Consider the following 19,738-nt stretch of genomic DNA (forward strand, 5'->3'; position numbering starts at 1 on the left):
CCGTGGCGCCAACAAAGCGGCAGCTCGAAGGCCTGAGTCCCCCTCGCGCCTGCAGCCGGCAACACTGATCATAGACGTTGCGACAGTCATTTTTTACAACCTTTGTCACTGGCTCATACACCAACCGCTGTTATCCCCGCGATGAGCCAATCAGTGAGAAGTAAATGATAAAATAAACGTACATATGAAAATACACCGACTGCAGAGCACACTTCCCGAGCTATACGGCGAAATGCAGCGATCCTCCCCATTAAACTGGTACTCATCTGTCACGCTCCTAATCGGCCGATCTTTTGTAAGTGGGGCACCACTCGGCGGATAGACAAAGCGAAATATATAACTGAAATAGAATCGTATTACTCAGAGAATGGCATCCTACGCTCTTCAGAATTGCAAGCCGGAGTAGCGGTTTTCAACCTATATATGCACAGATCAATGATAAGAAGTGCGGCGTTACAGCGAAACATCCTGGCCAGGGGATTCCTTCAGCCCTCATAAGAGATTGCTACGTGCATCCTCCAACGCCATAGCCACTACAGCTGGCCATCCTGAAAGGGGCCACTTCATCCGAGTCTATACACGTGGCGATTTCCTGAAGCGTGTTATAGGGGCGAAGCTCCTTGCGTCGTGGGTCGTACGTCCCGTGTCGTCGTCGTATACTAGCCAGTTGCATTGCATTGCATGTCAGTAAAAACGGTGTCACAGCATATTCACAGAGTGAATAATGAAGAGTGGGGCTAAACGTCCATCCGTCCGTCCGTCCGTTCGTGCGTCCATTTCGGGTGGTCTGGCCTCATACTTCTGAACGATGTCGAGCTTCCAGACGTCGGTGGACGAGGCACTGACGTTTGCCAATCCCTCGTTGGTCTTACGCATGCGCACTCGTATTACCACGAGGACGGGCTGCTGAGAGCTTCGCCCCACTCGCAATCATTCACCTCGTGAATATGGTGCAATTTTTTTTTGTCACAACCTCAGCTCAGGGATATTTTCTACAGGATCAGTTCCCGAGTTGACGACATGTGCCCTATTTTTTTTTTCTTCTTTAAGTGAGCACACAAACAGAGGTAACCCGCTTCAAACAACAATCTGGTGTTTCTTCTCACACTGACTCATCGCGCAAAGGACAAAATTTCGCGACCAAAATTTCTTTCCATAATTGCCGCGGTTCCTTTACCAACTCTTGCAAATACCAATCCATGCATTGCCGTTAATGAATATTGTCAGGTAAAACAAAACCAATTTAAACCACGATTACGGCACAAGTATACCAAGACGGCGGTATCACTAAAGCACGACACTCGGCACACGGCGTCACTTAAAACTGCGGTCGTTGTTATTGGGTTGCGCAACCATTCTTACAAATCTCGTAATCGAGGACCTGGGTTTCCGCGGTCGCTTGCCAGCACCGATTCACCAAGTATTTTGTAGTACAGTCGCCAGATTAGGAAAAAAAAACAAGAACATAAAGGGCGAAGTAGCTAGATTTCACTTTTGTGCAAGAATAAAGCCTACAGGCGTCGGTCTATTCAATGCCAGGACTGGTTTTGAGCATAGTGGTGGCGTCGTGGCGACATATAGTGTGCGCGTCTGTTATGCGCATCGGCTACTCCCTAATGAACCGTTGCGCACACTTGCCTCCCTCGTGCTGGACACGCGTCCCGTAATGGTTGGGCACGGGACCGCGCGACCCTCGTCGTTTGTCGTCAAGACCGAAGGCACGTCGTCAGACTAGCCCGCTTAATGACGCGTAACCTGTACAGGCCATGCGCCAGCCAAGGTGATCCTCCTCGCTACCCAGTGACCGGCGAAACCGCGCTCCGGAGATGTGACGCCTCACACCGTGTCTCATCGGTGGCCACCAGATGGGCACGTTACGACACAAGTGTTTTCAAGGCCCACAGGACGAGTGTGAGGAACCGTTAGCACGTTCCAAGAACTCGACGAAGTGAAAGCAAGATAGAAGACACACGTACAACGTCAGCCCGCGCTCGAACTCTTACGATCAGAGCGAAGAAAGTAGCAAGCCGTGTATGAGTTCACGTACAAGTCCTATATATACGCTAAAGCAGGCAAACCACAGCTTCGTAGATAAGTGAGGTAGCAGGCAAATGCTGTCTAATTTCAGCAATATCTCGCCCACCGTTTTCCACCCCTAGTATTTCCCTTATAGGCACCTACACTCAAAACACAAACTTATTTTCACTTGTGCAGCTTTCTAGCTTAGTCAGAATCGGAGATAATTTTTTTTCTTTTTTTGCCCGAGACATTATCAGGACATGCTGGCAGAGAAAGCAAATATACAGAAAGAAATAGCGCTGAAACGAACTGATAGTTCTGCAAGTACGTGTATTTCATTTAGTACAAAGTCCGCGCAAAGTTGTCAAATTCACACAGTGGCACAGAATGTTTTCAAAGGTCCCTCAGCACGGCGAAAACAATTTCATTTATTTGATTTACCTCCTACATAGAACATCTATTTGCCAACGTGACATTACAAGGGCTCCTAAAACACTGAGTTCAAAGCACGATGTAAGAATAAGTTAGTTGCTCAGACTCACCGCTCCGCGTAAGGAGAGGGCGCGGCAAGAATTGTGCTCACCGATGACCTTGAGCTATGAGTAGTTTCCGTCGCCCGAGTTGAGATGGCGCTACTGTATGGCGTGCCAGGTTCGGCACTCATTCTGAAATTCGTGCGCAAAAGAACTTATTTCTGAAAGCTTTATCTGCACGGTATTTTGTGATTTACGCTTTGCCTTGTGCCTGTGAGCATAGCCAGTGCATTTGTTTTGCTGATTTGCACTTAGTGCTTCAGTGCACGCATACCTCGACGCTGCATATGACTCTTTGAGTACGCGTGAGCGGCCTTGTCACTGGATCCTCCTCGAAATGAGCAAGTTGTGTTTCGTTCCAAATTGCAAGTCGGTGTATCGGAAGCTGGTACAGAGCGTGTGTCGCTTTTCAACGCTCCGCGTGAACCAGAGCGCTAGGATAAGTGCGACGGGCAACTCTCAGAGCTGACAGAACCTTGCAGCCTAGTGACCATGTGTACGCGAAGCATTTCCCGGTAGAAGCCATCTCTACCACATATCATGCAGAATACAAGGGAAACGACCTGTTGCACGCACTACAGAAACGCGCTCACTTCGAATGCTGGGCCTGCCGTTTCGCCGGGGCTGCCCAAAATACCTGACCGTGCAGCGAGAAACGAGAAACCAAGAATGCTCTGTGAAAACGACTGGCTCTACTGCCGACTTCTCGGAAGCGACGGGGGCCAAAAGGTTCAACTGCATCTGAATATGCCTGACACGACCGCTGAAAGTGCGCCAAATTTATTGCGCGTGGAGACAGCGACTCCACAGCATGGCGATGATGAATGAACAGGCACGCATGCAAAAGGCAGCGCTTCGACTTCAGGTGTGACGGGCCTCTTCCACGTGAAGAGCAGGATGCTTCTCAACACGACACTGATGCCGTGGGCGTATGCGCTACTGTCAGTTCCTCATCACGCCGGAAAAGTGATTTCATGTTTTAAATTAGTCTTCCGTGGCTGAAGTCATCAGGCCAGGTTATCTCGTTTTCGGATGCCTCTACCACTTCATCGTCACCGTCTTGCAACATTGCAGGGACACTTCCGAACACGGTACTTACGACACAACACCGTTTGTTAAGGCGAAGACCTTAGACAGCCTTAGATGTCTCATCAAACGCGAAATATGATTGTCGGCGTCCCGCGTCGGCGACGTAAGGGATGAGCCGCACAAAATATACTGCTTTTACGTAGTGCGCTCGCTTTAAGCCTCATAAGCACTTCATCACGATGACGTCCACCCGGCCTAATAAAATAGCGCGAAGTATGCCTGATGGCACTGGCCCGACAATCCCGACATGAGTGTGGTACGGTTTAACCCAGGGTCGACCTTCGGGAGCCGCTGAAGCTCTTCCCACTATACCGTGCTGCTTACACCACCAGAGGTCGAAATAGAGTCATCTGCGTGACGCTAACAGCAAGACTGGCAACGGTAGCGTGTCGATTTAAGTTCCTAATAAAACGTATGTAAGTGTCGAGATACATTAGTCGAAAGTTTTCTGACGAAGTGTTTCGCTCAATTTCCTAAGTAAACATACACGTGACAGCAATATCTGAGCGCATACACACACACGCAGGAACACATGCACTCACATATACACGCAAAAACGCACGCAGACTATCGCTTTCCTGATAGCTAGCGTGCCTTTCATCTCGGGCTGATATCCTTATTGCCAACGCCTCAAATTTCATCTCACGTACTACTTTTTTGTTTCGAACCAAAGATGCCGACACCGCCAACGCCAGCACCAGAATTTAAGCGAAAGACGCTTTTCAGTGATGTCGCGTTTTTACGGCTCTCTATGGGCCAATGCTTGCTGCTGTCGGAGCATTTATGACAAGCACACTGTGAGGAAATAAGCTGCACATAAAACTGGGAAATCAATTTCCTTACAGCAGAGTCACAGTGTGTTGATTGACGTCCGTGTACACGTGTATATCAAGCGTAATAAACAAGCGAGGCTCCACAACAATAACCTTCTACACGCGGATCGGAGTCACCCCTGTATTCTAGAACGTCCCTGCAACTCAACGCTTCACCTTCACTTGGGAAAGCCTATGGGAGCGCCGCCTCTAGGCATGGCAAGTCACTGCATATCAGCGATAATCTGCTGCAATTCTTGAGTAGCGCAACCTCATTTTGAGCCGAGCTGTGGCGCAGTGCTCAACTCTGTCAAGTGAAGGGTAAAATTCGAGTCCAGCATGCAGCGTTTGTGAATACGGGGGTCACTCCCCAGTGAGCGCCATCTGTCGCATCACGCTAAAACAGCTCAGGCGGCGAACAGAATCTGGACACGCCGCCGAGCACAGTGTTCACCTAACTTATTCTTACACCATGGTTGAAAGACGAGAGAGCGGCTTCTTTCTTGCCTTAACTAAGCACGCGTACAATGCCATATAAAGCACGCGTTGCAATGCCAGCCTTTCAGGATTCCACGCTCGTTGAACACACGCTGTCATCTCCGTTTGCGCAGTCGAGAACGAATAAGACGAAGTGAGATCAGATGGTCACGCACGACAGCCATGCGAAACAAGGAAGCACGCATGGGCGACTGCACGGCGAAGGACACAAAACTGGTATTTCTCATATATGAACCGATCGGAAGTTTGTACTTTAATTAAGTCGCACAAATCGCCATTTTGGCGTCGCGCGCAGTGCACCGAAAAGATGAGAAACGCAAGAAGAGAACAACGCGTGATTTTTTTCGTTTTTTGTATTTTCCAGGCTATTTGGAGGTCCTTTAATGCAATGAGTGGAATGTGGTGAATTTCAAGGCATGAACAAATAATAGCAAGTAGTGTGCGCAAGCGAAACTCAGAAGCAGGAACAATAAAAAAAGGTCACCCCGTAATGGACGATTTGACTAGGCATTTAAGCTAGGTTCAATAAAGGTCAAAATTTGTTACGGACAACCTAATGGTTGGTGGTTTGAAGTGTACAACAAACGTGAAGTCTAAACGGGACAAAAGAGGGAATAAATGCACAGGAGGAACATGCATCAGCGTTCGTCATGTGCACTTCGTTGTCCCCTTTCTATGCCTACTGGTAGCGCTGCTCACTATAGTACTCGCCTCCTACGGTCACTTTGTGTGCCCTCAAGCAAGCATGGCTTGCGCCAGCCCAGACCACAGGGGCGCTGCTGTCAGTAAAGAGGAATGGAAGATAAACACTCCAGGGGCCAAATTCGTGAAGCTTCCAGTTCGTAACTGTTTTTTTTTTTTTTTCTACCGCAGGCGTACCCTCCACTAATGATACGTCCGGCATTAGTATTTTCTCTTAGGAACAATTCAGATGATTCCGTGAATACAAACCCAGCATATAATATCTTTTCTTACATTTTCGTGCTTTTCGCGACCTAGGCAACACGCAATCCTTATAGCTGATATGTCACACTCCCCGAAATAAAAAAAAAATGAAAGGAAACAGTAACACAACAGAAATACTCGTTCTCATACAGTATACACCACAGCTTCCTACTCAGAACGCTGACTGACCGATAACGTCACCCACGCAAATGTTTGCTCTCCGCCCATCGGGCAGCGCGTGTTTGTATCGCAGGCTCTGTTATATGGAGTCCTGAAAGTGCTCGCGTTCTCGCAACGAACTCCTGCTAAGTATCGTGCCCCCGCATTAATCCGCGCAACAGGCACACAACAGGCACAGCGACATTGCATTCCACGTGCGTCGCCACCACACACTTCAATATCACTCCTTCGGTTTTCTTAAAGTGCAACAGTACACACATATTTCAATGCCTATCACTGATTTTCCAGCTGTACATTGTCGCACACAAGGCGATAAACGTAGGCCAAGTGACAAGCAGTGGCCTTGCCTCGCAGTGCACACGACTGCTTATCTGAGCACTTATCTCAGTATGCATTGGCTTAGCTTTTTTCTTTTATGTTCTTCGGTGCAAAGAACGCTCAGCGCAGCGGAGAGCAGGACGAATGCATTACCCCACCTCGCGGCACCTGTCGCACACATTGCGCAACGCGGCTTCTGGCACGGCTAGGTGTGCCTTTCTGGGTGCACACGATCAGGGCGAACCGCAAGAGCATGCGAAACAAGGTAGACTCACTTGTCCTGGAATCCCTCGAAGTCGTCGCCCTGCTCGTCGATTGTCGACTCGAGATCCAGATAGCTGCCATAGTCGTTGTCGGTCGCATTGATCTTGTACAGTTGTAGCGTGCAGTCGTCCAACTGCGCCAAAATGGAAGCAAAAGACGGGGCTGAGATGAGTGAAAATCGAACCGAGACGCGCCTGGCATACGCCGACGAAACTGCGCAAACGGGCAAGAAGCAGGCGCTGAGGTGGGCAAAATTGCAAGTCTGCTGCTGGCCTTACATCGACCTCCAGATAAGCTTGAGATAAGAGCCCGCTTATGAACGACAGGATTAAACGGCAGGTTCACGAACCGCACCAAGCTTGGAAATGCATTGCTTAAGCGCGAAAAACCATCACTTAAACTTGGAAACCCGCTTTTACTTTTGCGGACCACCTTCTTGCCCGTTCACGCCGTTTTATATAGAACAACACGACAGTTTGGGGCAGAATGTTTTGCGGAAGCATACCCACCGGTGGTTGTCTACACTTTATATCTAGAAAAAAAAGTTCGAAAAAGAGAAAGTGCAAGACGACCAATTTAGTGACATTGGAGTTCTGTTCTTGAACTTTTCTGTTTTCCATTCCACAGTATTTTGGACATACTATATATGTTATTCCTTTTGTATGCGCCTAAATAAATTTTTGTCGTTTTCGATATATTCTTGCAAAAAAAAAACAAGCTTTTCGTATTTGCACACAATTTTTCTGTTAACAACCTTTTTCATTTATTCTAAAATAATTATCTTTCCAGAACCAGGTCTAAATAACAGAGTAGTGCACGCTTTGTTCCCAATGACGTCCAGCATTCTCTATGCTTTGCGGCCTTTCCTGCATCGTTCTCGTGAGGTAGCATATATAGGCGCAACTTCCTGTAATTTCTTGTTAGCGTTCGTTATCGCGTACAATGCCTTAAGAGAAGGCACTTCTCGCGACCACCGAAACACATCTGCTGTTTGGCAAACTTGGCACTAATTTATTGCAAAGTCTGAATTTTCCTCATTAGCAAGATAGTCAGTGTCGGCTTTATACTTTCATCTAGAGATGGCTTTTATTATATAAAGTGTCACCTTTTGCAGCGGATGACTCAAACTCTTAGGCGAATCGATTTGATGCACAACGTCTGCACAGCCCTAATTTACAAGTTTTTCTTTGTGGTTGAATAATAGCAAGAAATCTAATAATGATTTTTATATAGGACGAAGTGGTTATATATACAGAAACATTTTTTTTTACTGGGTAAAACAGGCGAATAACATCATTTGAAGAACAAATCATACATTTCCCTTCGTCCTAAAAATTTCAAGCAGGTAAATCACAAGTATTTATAAACTTCATGTTATTCAACATTTTTTTTTTAAAGTGATAGGTGCTGAACTGTTGGTCCGACGGTCATGGTATCGAATCCCGGTCACGGCGGCCGTATTTTGATGGAGGCGAAATGTTAAGAGGCCCATATACTCATATAGATGTAAGTTAAAAAAACTCAGATGCTCGAGGTTTGCGGAGCCCTCCGATAGGGCGTCCCTCATATGGTGGTGCTGGGATGCAAAAATCCAGCAATTATTATTATGCTGTGCGGAAGCATGAAATTTCGGTCTTCCCCAGACCTTTTAAACAAACCGGACTCCGTGCTCTCTCGCCACCTATTTCGGCACTGCAGCGAGTGTTACTGCGCGCCTTACGTGCGCTCATTCAACGAGAACGCGAGCGAAACTGAAAAAGACAGGCGGGCGCTTCTTCCTAATGAGAATTCAACGTTGCGTGCGCCTGGGCGTGAAGCTGCCTGCGACGCGGACAAGTGCGCTTGTGCCTCCGCGAGGTCAACGCGTCGTCCGAGACCGTGCGACCAGCTCGCCTTCAGTCAATACGAAGCCGCAACGGGCGCACAAAAGCCCGAGCAAGCCGTTCATGAATGAGGCAAACATGCAACACACGCCGGTGATCGTAGCGGCGGCGCAGGACGACTCGTGCAAGAGCCCGAAGAATTACTCAGCCATTTTCCGGTCGACCGACTCCGCGATGTTCCACACGACAGAAAGCGTGTGTGTAAAATGGGAGAAGGGGGTGCAGAGTGTACAAAGAAGCCTGCGCGCTGCAGCCGTCTCGAGCGAGTGCGGCTGCCGAATAAAGGGGAGAGAAAAAAAAGCGTACAAGAAAAATCCCAAAACAGTGTTGCACACAAAGCGCTTGTGAATCGACAGCACGTCGGGCGCTGCACAACGCTGTTTCATAAGAGCGAAAACGCCGACAGAAGGAGCCATGTCTCGCATGGTCGCCGATGTGTGGCGAAGACCCTTTCTAAGGCGCGCAAGTCGCCGCCGGACCTGACCTCGGGTCGTGGGAGGCAGCCTGACAAAAGCGTGACTGGTGACGGTGAATTAATAGCGTGAAATGACAGCGCGGACATCCAGCACGAAACAAAGCGTCTGCGTGAACCACAGGATGCGCTCTTTAGTATATCCCTCCCATAGAAGAGCGTGAGCTGCGCGCCAGGTAAGTCCATATCTGGTGTATAATGACCGCTGCATAGCAGGCATTACTTCATATTTTTGTTTTCCTTAAACTTCACGTTGATAGTAAAAGTATCAATACATAATACTGATAATTTATGGGGGTTTTAAGTGCCAATACCAGAATATGAGGCACGCCGTAGCGGTGGGTACCAGATAATTTCGATAAGCTGGAATTCTTTAATGTGCAGTGACATCGCGCACCACACATGCCTCTAGCATATATCGCCTATCAGAATGCAATCGCCGCGGCTGGGATCAAGCCTGCGCCTTTTGGTTCAGCCTTCGAGCGTCATATACATCACATTCGCCATCGCGGCGGACTGCATACACCATAAAAACCGGACTCGGAGGTGCACGACCGCGCGCTTGTGCGTACGCTTGTGAGAGAGAGGGAGAGAGAGAGAGAGAGAGAGAGAGAGAGAGGGAGCACACCAACTTCTTTAACCATTCAGTTCCACAACATCGCGGAAGCGTTGCAATGATGTCTGTATTTTTTTTAGTCTACTGAATGAGCTCTTTGAGTTCTTAGTGAGCTAATCTGTGAACATTCACTGAAATTACACGGGCGTACCGTTACATATCTACCATTTCGCAACATTTTACAGTACGACCCCCTTCGCATTCTTTAAAAGACGTGTTCCCGTATATCACTTCAAAATTCCGCAGCTCGGTACGAGGTATGGTGGGCCTGAATGAAGCCAAGGAAGGCACCAGCAGCAGCCTTCCAATTCTTCTCTTTGCACTTAAGATTTGCTAAGCTTCATTTTGGGTGCGGGCGGCTTTCTTTTCTTTAACTTGCCGCAAAGTAAATGTGACACAAAAATTTCTGTGGGAAAAAGAGAAAGAGAAATGGAGAGGAAAGGAGGTTTACCAAGCATGGCTCGGTTGGCTACACTGCACTTGGGGTGGGTGAAAGGGGGAATAATAGAAAGGAAAGAGAGAGAAATGAAGGAGAGTAAAGAAGAGGTCGATGAAGACTACCCAGCCCAAGTTTTCACAACACGGTCTCACGCCCTTCTTTCACAAGCGCTCGCGAGGTCCGGTGGCCCTTAAGAAGCACAAGAGAGCTTTCATGGCTTTGCGCGTATGCGAGACCGTCGACCAAGGTCCCAGGATCTTCTTTCTTTAAGCCGTCGTGAATCCAGGAGACAGAGCTTGGCTTCCATAGCACGCCGTTCAGATTGGTACAATCTGCAGCGTCATAGAGTGTCCTCAAGCGTCTCCACACACGCACAGATGATGCATGCCGCAGTGCTGGCGATTCCAATGAGACACGAATACGAATTCGTAAATGCCACCACACTCGCGATTACCTTCACGCAACGCCTCTCCTTCCCAAAAACTTAGACTGGTTACCCTCAAGGCAATGTTCCTCAACAAAGTACTAGGACCATTCGCTATACATCCACCAATGGCACAAAAACACATAGACGTACTAGTAGACCTGGAACTAGAAACGGAACGGCACGGGGGCAACTGCCTTAAAAGTCATTTTTCGCATCCTCTCACGTGCGTCCTGCGGTACTTTTCCCGTGTTCTTTCAATCTGCCATTTTTCTTTCCACCAAATGTAGGATAGCTTATCCGACGCTCATCTGGTTGCCCTCTCTGACCCTCACAAAACAGAATAAGGTGAATATCCGGTGCATACCAGAACACTAAAGCCAATAATATGCTAGGTCCCGCTGTTGGAACCGCGGAAACGAGTGCGTGCTGGTAGCGCATGCGCACACGGGTGGAGGCCCGAAAGCAGCGCCCCGAAGACACACGACGTTGCCCGAGATCAGGAATTGTGATTTCTCGGAACATAGGAACCCGAAGGAGAAGGCATCTTGCCCATGAGTCGCAGATGCCACGGAAGCGGAACGAAGTGAGGGGAAGAATGTGGAGGCAGCCGGCTGACCGACGCGCAGCAGCGAGAGGGATACACACGACATCCGGGGCGCTCATCGGCGCGCGTGAATGCGGCGCGCGGAGATGAATCGGAAGCGCTTCTATCGGGATCCGGTTTGACGCGTCGCCACGGAGGCTCCCGGACGTCGCGACGGTCGGGCCGCCCCTGGGCGAGCGGCAAAGCGCTGCAGCGTCACGCAACACTTCTTCCTGCTTATCGTCAAGAAGGATGGAGAAGAAAGCGAAGGAAGAAGAATTTAGGGGGGGGGGGGGGATAAAAGGTGTATCGAACGCGCAAGTGTCCGGGCACGTATAGGCTCTATACGAAATAACCGCATAGTTGCCTGCATTACGAGCTGGCTAGACGGCCTGAGCATGAAAGCCCAGACAGGCAGGTCCCAGGAGGGCACGGAATTCGTGCGAGCGCACGAGACGGTGCGTCGACACTGGCGCACGTGGTTGTCCTTTCGTACCTGCGAACAAGCGCAGACAGCTTGACAAACGCAGGTCGGTGAACGGCGGATAAATGAAGAGCGGCGAAACCGTGCGACACAGCTGTTTCTGCGGACGTTCAAACAGCGTCAAACAGTCCTTTCGCGGTCAGTGTGAAGTTGAACACCGCAAGCGGACGGTGCCTCGGCGCACAAGTACAGCGTCGTCGCGATATGCGTCTGGAGCGTCGGCGCCGCTTTGAAGCAGAAATGTGGCAGCAAAGGGGGAGTCGTCCAAACCAGCCGCAGGAGGAGCGACAAAAGGGAAAGAGACCGGAGAACCGGCTTCGTCGTTGCCGGCCAGAGACAGGGCGAGGCACACTCGGAGCTTCCCGCGTTTGGCCGCTAGCGCGCCGTTTGCTGGATCCTTTCTGCCCCACGGGCGTCGCTTGACAGGCCACTCGCGGGAGACGCCAGCAAGTGGACGACCTTGGCCTTGCGCGCCACCGGCTACAGCAAGAGCGGCGGCCATAAACTGTGCTCGGCCTGCGAGATACGCTGCTCTGCTCCCCGGGACCTGCGGGCATGCGGGCCCTGCAAGCCGCCGCAGAGACCGCGTCCCTCATTTCCAAACGCAACCTAACGGTATACCCGAGGGCCAGAAGCACGTGCTACGCAACACTGTGACACTCCAAGCACCGCCGAGCGCGCAGCAGACTGCGAATGTTGTACGCGTGTGCTGCGTCCATGCTCTGCGTGATTCTGGGTCACAGGTGGCCAGGCCACTCGCGAATGTTCTGCGCCGTCAGTGGGAGCTGGCGACCCCGTTTTCTCCCTTCCGAATTGTAATTACCATCAGTACCATCAGTACCACACACGCGTACACGCCCAAGTATCACCTGCAAAACCAGGCGATATATCAGAATACGCACAAGGGTCCCCACATCAGCGCGGCCAGCTATAGGCCAGCGTAAATATTGATGAAGACTTGGCAACATACCAATAACACAAACCGTGTCGACAGTCTCCGTGTGCTGTGCTGTGAGCCTTCAGCTGACACGAGCAGGCACTTTCTTTGCATCGCCTACGCGTATAATGGCGTGCTTTATGGTGCGCGTTTTATGGCGTAACTTTATCTTGAGCCCTGTTTGCTTACACAAAATATTACGATGCTACCAGTGCCAGCATTGACGGATTGACTGAATAATAGGAGAGATAATAACGCATTGCTGACTAGAGGCGCAGCAAAAAAAACAATAATAGCGCTATGAATTCATGCTCGATCTTCGGTGATATCGGGAAACACAAAACCACAAGCTATTGCTAATGAATACTTGAAGCCGCAGTATACAAGTAGAACCTCATTGATACGTTTCCGAAAAAAAATAAACGCGGAAAATAAACGTACGATTCGGAAAAACGAATGATCCGAGTCGGATTAATTTAATTTTCGCTATTGCGACCGTAGAAGCCGGGAGATCGTATTATGGTATAGGTCACCACCTTCCAAAACACACTTTAAAAAATTGTGCTTTGGGAATTTGAAAATTTACAGTTCTCTGTCCCTTCAGGAACACTTAGAAAAAGAGTTATGCAGCTATATTGATTCGCTCAAAAGTTATCACCGTTTTATCAACCCCTTTTGGATGCACTCAACACCGAAACTGAATGTTTTCGTTTTCACAACACCTATACCATCTGGTCATAAATATTTTTCATGTGCATATTACGTTATACAAAATTATCTAAGTACGTTTTAAAACTTAGGGAACATTACATTCTGATATTGTTTTAAAACTTTCACTACTTGGTTGAAGCACTCCACTAGTCAAACAGCGCGCGTTTTCGTTCAGCAGTCAGTGTTTGTCTTCTATACCACTTCGAGTTCTTGGACTTATTTACAGCTTTTTAATGAGACGGTTGTGATATTTCAGAAAGCATGGCGAAGTACATGAGGGAAAACAAGAGGAAACGCAAGTTAGCAATTCAATATACCAAGCGTTGACCCACCATGGAGCATGGGGATGAGTCGCCTATAGAGACAAAGCGAGCTAAGAAAAAAATACTTCTTTTGTCTCGCTCAAAAAAAGCTTGTATCACTTCAAAAGAGGCCCCAAGTTATAAGCCTGTTGAATTTCAGGCGTATTGAATGTTTTTTTTTTTTTTGTTACGTCCACATTCGGTTCAAATCTTTAAAGCCATTTTTCTCTGAATGTAATTTTTAGCATTCTAGTGTTATGCGAACAATGATAGTAGCTCTGCTTCTAACTAATATTTTCACATATAATTTTGCACGATGTTTCTTTATAGGTGGAGCTGTTCATTCAAGCAGAATTATTGATAACAAGGGGTAACTCTTTGTAATATGGCCAACTGCGTGCAAAACGAACTTGTCAAATATCAACTTTTACATTCTCCTTATGATAACACACCTAGGCTTTAGGATATGATGGTTGTGGAGGTTAGATGCGGGCGATGTCATCACTACATGGCTGCCAAATTACGTTTGAGTCACACCAAAAGTTTTTACATTTTTACTTTTTACATTTTTAGCTATTTCATAATCTTAATCTTAAAATTTTTCAAAGCCCTACAAACCAAAACCACAATTGTAACGTCTCAACTACATGTGTAAATATTTTTTCGAAGGTGTTGACGTAGCTTAATCGGGAAAGTATCAACGATGTTCTCCTGTATATAGTTGCTCACCTTAAATATCGTGCGTCACGACTTCGGGTCAACGAAGGTACTGTACCGTAAGTGAGCAAGCGGCGCACAAGAAGCCACGGATGGCGTTTCACTGCACTTTCGAGTACAGATGAAGTCACATTGCGTCAGTTTGCAGCGACATGTCGCTGTACGCGTCGATTCAATTTTCGCACAGAAACATGGAGAACGACACAGTGTTCAGTTTAAAAAAAAACTCTCTGACATTAGCCGGCTACCTTGGTTGATGCTACCAACATTACGATTGCCAGACGTGTCGTTCTATACACTAGGACTGTTCGCAAAAATACAGTATAGTGATATTGAACGAATCATCAACAAACGTTACTAGCCCATCTCAGAGGGCGTTTAGAAAGCCGTGTTATTAACGGTGCGCTCTGTTGATGACGCTAACAAAGCGATAAAATGGTCATTCGGATAACACCGTAAAATCTAACAGTTCGAAGAACATGCAGAAGGCGCCACCCCCGGTATCGAAGGTGAGACTTTACTCCATCGACAGAAAAAAAAAAAAAATGCCAGGCCTGAGCGGAACACACAGCACAGTCACAGTGTAAAGCTAGATGGATGGATGGATGTTTCAACTTTATTTGGTCCTTCGGGACGCGCTTTAGCACGTTGCGGGCCGGTCCCACGTCGGGACAGAAAAACCAAGTCTCTCTGACACGTCGCGGGCCCGGTGGACTGGCCATAACTGTTGTTCCGAGTCCGGAACTTGTAATAGCACCCTGCCAGAAGTGTTTCTTCTTTTTAAGCCCGTTAAGTAATAAAATATGGGGGGCACCTATATATGCTACAAATACAGCAACGACGAACCTGCCATGCCAATCCTATAGTCTTTTATCGCACTAGCGAAGTACCCGCTTACATATTTTTGCGAATTAGCTTTGCGGAGGTCGCTCCTGTATAGAATGCACCAGGTGTACATGTCAGGTGCGTATGATGTCACAAAAGCGCACGTACGCAAAGCGAGCGCCACCGCTTCCTATAGCAAGAGTCAATTTACAACCACGAGATCTCGCCAAGGACATCGCCAGCGCCGTTCCCACCGACCGGGCGCGAAAATCCTGGATCATTCTATAGGAACTCGCAAAATGACACCACCGCATCGAGAAGGCAGACACGTCAGGCGCCTCGTAGAAAGTACGAGAAGGTTTTCGCGCTTTCCCTGGCTTCCCGTGCATGCACAGATGACTCAGATCTAAAACTCTAGAACACAGGTGGAAGCATATATGTGAACGTGCGGTACCGCGAGAATCGCCGACACGACCAACTTGACGGTGGAAACAGGGCTGGTCCAAGCGGTGTATGCAGTCAACATCCACCGACAAGAATTGCTTACACATCACGCCGTAGACTATACGGACTGCGAACAACAGGTGAGCATGAATGAGAATTTATAGTTGAACATCATCGTCTATAATGAACGTGCTCTTACTTGCTTTTATTCTTGGCGCTGGTCTATTATTGTTAAACCATCTGATAACTATTGTGATGTAGACATTTGCGCATGCATCTGAAATTTTTACAACCCGAATTAAAAGTGTACGCTTTGGGTGTGTGCTCTGTCAACTCTGGGCTCTGATCCAGGACCACAACCGAATTTCGCTGGCTCGCCGAGGGGACACTTCGGGGCGCAGACGTTATGGGATGCCTTGGAATATGCCCGACGACTGCATCGCATTCATGAAGTGGGACGTAGAATGACTGACAATATATTGAAGAGCAGAATTTTTTTTTTTTTGCAAACTAACCTATCTTTATATAAAAAATATCTTCCAACGTCAGTCATCTACCCCAGTATATTAAATAATCAAAAGAAGACATTACTCCAAGTGGTACTCATCTGGCATAGCGCCATGACACCAGATTTAACGTCATCACATAACGCGACATTCTCCTACATAAGGTTATTTACTTTTTAACCGTTTGTGCGTGGTCACCATAGCGCTTTTGGTCCTTTCTATACAATAGTCATGCTATTGCTAAATGCGTTAATACAGTCACACTTTTCCAATATTGTTTCTAGTTTTACTCCTATCATTCTCAATGCAGCTTCAAAACGTCGACGGATCATCCGTAATAAGCAGTTATCAGCAGAAATCACGGTAAACACGCGGAATTCCTGTATTTTAACACACAAAACATGTCCCGCATTAAGTGTATGGTATGACTGCTAACAAACGGATGAAAGCAATCAGCTTACAGTAACTCCCTTGCGCGGTATTGTGCCTATCACGCAGGTCATCTATAACTAGTCCGTAGTGCTTTGCAATGGCTCTTTCATGAAATAAACCAAGTACCGTACATCGTAGCAGGCCGAAGGCTTGACGTTTTCAGAAATGTGGATAAATTGAAGCGTGGCTCGTTCGAAAGACGTCTACCAGCCGACATTTGTCGTTTTCGTGAAACAACAATTTCGTGCACAAGACCCGCAGAAAGTATCCGAAAAAGCAGCCGTAGAACAGCGACGCTGCGATACAAGAATAACTGAACCCTCTTCCTCGGAGTCAGAATAACGCCGCTGATCGGCCTCAATAGCTGTGCAATTCGGTAGCGTGATTTGCTGAAAGGTTCGTAAGGCCCACTGATACGATTAGCCTTTGTGTTTTTTTTACAAGTTTCACGTTCGACTACAGCGCAGTTACATCTTCAAGTAAGCTTCAGTTGCTGATGGCCACATACTTTTTTTTTTTTCTGTCTGCCCTGTCCTCTCCTCCTACCCTTGGGTCCTATGGGAAATGTTGAGAGTGGTATAAATTGCGTATGAGCACTCGGTGAATAAATGACAGGTATTTTTTCAATGCACAAGACGAACAGAACTCGGCGGCCGCAAACTGAAGACAACGCTCGGGGCTTGCAGCCAAGCAATACTACGCGGATGATTTCACTTTCGGGGCTGGCGTAGGTATATTAAACGCACTACGCACGTGGGCTCATTCGGTGATGTTTACAGCCGCCGCGCGTCGTTCATCAGCCCCGGCGGCGCGTCCTGCAGCCAGGCGCGAAGAGAATGCGCACGTGAAACGGTGGCAAACAGGCCCCTCGCAGGGAAAACCGTGCCCGGCACGCATAAGTACGAGCCCTTGGCAGCGGCTCCGAACATACGCGCGGCCGTTCCGGGAGAGCAAAGCAGCCCCGCAGACTTCCCGCCCCGAGTGCGCGCTTGCGTCTCGGCAACCTCGCTTCAAAACCACAGCACAAGTCACGTCCAACGTATTCGAGAGCTACCATGTCGGAGGACCACGGCGCCAGGCAAACGCAAGAAGGCAGGAGAGAGCGCATACAACAAGTATAACGGCTAGCGAGAATCTTGTCGTGTGTGTTGGGGGGGTGAGGGGAGTACCCCTTTCTAAGCAGAAAACGCCCTGGAAGTAAGGCTACGTTTGTGCAACACACCAACGCGCTGCGAAACCAGCTCGAATTTCAAAGAGAAGCCCGCGCGAGCCGTTCTTCTCGCAGGTTTCGCTTGCAGCCGTGTAGTCACGTTCAGGAAAGCAGATGCTTCTTCTACGTAAACCACAATGTTACTCGTCACGACACCTGACCTCGGTAAATCACCCTGGGAAGAACGCGCATTGCCGTTGTCGGGAGTTCAGAGCGCAGAATGAGGAGTAAGAGCACAAGAAGGCTGTTTAGTAGTAAAGCACTCCTTTGGACCGGTTGGTTGAACGAAGGTTGAGGAAGGAAAGTTGGGGAAGTTCGCGAGGTACACATGACGTGGTGTCAAGAAAGGAAGGGTTGTGCAGTGAGGCTTGTCACTTGTCCGCATAGACAATATGGTTTACCTTATCTCCCATAATAATCAACGCCTGTTTTGCTTTTACTTTTTTGTTTCTTTTCGCGATTGCACTCTTCTACTACGTGATCAACATTTTTTTTACTTTGATATTCGACTTGAGCAGCAGCGAAATTTAATTTTCGGCGACTGACCCCCTCGGCATAATCACAATAAGAATAAAAAGAATTTTAGAAGCGTCCAGCGTCGAAAGATGCAAGCAAATGCGAAACTATATTGCATTGTCCTGCATACAGCTTCTTGTGTCGTCCCTACTATTACGACCGTCTCGTACATGTTTCATTACTTGTGTTTTTATCCCCCCCCCCCCCCCCCGCGCTGTCACTTGTCGACAACGAAATCTTGTCCAACGTTTGCGTGGCTGCGATATGCGAACAGCCCCTTGATGTCGAAAGAAACAAAGGGGGTTATGCGGGTTATAGTGAGGTGTAGCATGACAAGGGGTGTATGCGGGAAAAAAAACGGCCATGAGAGACAGTTTATCAGTCACAGCGGCAACGTTTCGCGGTCAGGGAGAGAGAGAGGCGTTCCAAGCTCGAAGCAAGACTCGTTCCGGCAACACATGGCGGTTGCCGACGGCGAGCAGGCCTTGGCATACGAAGTACATACGCGCCGTGGCGCAAGCATACTACTACATTCTCGATGGGCCTGCGGTGAATTGGAATACGATCGAGCCATTTTCGCGGACGCCGGGCGTACAGTGCGTGCAGCGTGGCGGTCGAGACGCGGAGCGTTTCGCAACAACGTATACGCGCTACGCCCCAAAGAAAGTCAATTAAGCCGAGACGATAATTAGAGAGTCGAAAGGCTAAATGATCGATCTCCGTGTGGCGTAACGTGCGAGGAAAGCGAAAACTGAGGCCCCTCTCCTCTTCGACCCCAGCCGGTTTTTCACGAACACAACGCGCGTCTCATTCGAGCTCTGTTTATTAAGACGCCAGCGCCACAAGCACCCTGGGTGCTCGGTTAAATACAACTGTTCAAAGCGGCACTCTTTCTGCGCCAAACAGGGCACTTTTGACGAATTATGGGATTTCTTTTTTAGTAAATTGGGTCGTTTTGGTTGCCGCAGCAATAATAATAATAATAATAATAATAATAATAATAATAATAATAATAATAATAATAATAATAATATTAATAATAATAATAATAATAATAATAATAATAATAATAATAAAATTGCTAGGGTTTCATCCGCAAAAACAGCGATATGAGACACGCCGTCAAAGAGGAATCTGTGTTGATTTCGACTCTCTTTGAGGTTGGTTGACCCACGTCTATGAACACGGGTGTTTTTCTTTTTAGTTTTGTCCACCAGCGAAATGCGGCCATGAATCGAATCCACGACCACGAGCTTAGAACTAACATGATACATCATCATCACCATCATCATCATCGTCATCAGTTTGACTACGTCCACTGCAGGACAAAAACCTCTCCCCTGTTCCACCAGTCAACTCAGTGCTGTGCTTGCTGCTGCCACTTCATACCTGCAAACTTCTTAATCTCATCTGCCCACCTAACTTTCTGTCCCCCCTAAACCACTTGCCTTCTCTGGGAATCTAAACAGTTACCCTAAATGACCAGCGGTTATCCTGCCTACGCGCTTCCTCTTCTTCATTTCAACTATGATATCCGTAACCCCGGTTTGTTCCTTGATCTACTCTGCTCTCTTCT

At 48.0% G+C, this 19,738-nt stretch overlaps 1 protein-coding gene across 2 annotated transcripts in view; it reads right to left on the bottom strand.

Moving 5' to 3' along the window:
* The window catches only part of LOC119177032 (uncharacterized), a 220,303-nt gene that overhangs the window by 103,378 nt on the left and 97,187 nt on the right, over positions 1–19,738 (bottom strand). For both annotated transcript variants that reach the window (XM_075878002.1, XM_075878003.1), the window contains exon 7: positions 6,670–6,791. In XM_075878002.1, the coding sequence (XP_075734117.1) occupies positions 6,670–6,791 (122 nt within the window). The remainder of the gene's footprint in view (positions 1–6,669; positions 6,792–19,738) is intronic.

Source organism: Rhipicephalus microplus, chromosome X (assembly GCF_043290135.1).
Source record: "Rhipicephalus microplus isolate Deutch F79 chromosome X, USDA_Rmic, whole genome shotgun sequence".
Classification (NCBI taxonomy): domain Eukaryota; kingdom Metazoa; phylum Arthropoda; class Arachnida; order Ixodida; family Ixodidae; genus Rhipicephalus; species Rhipicephalus microplus.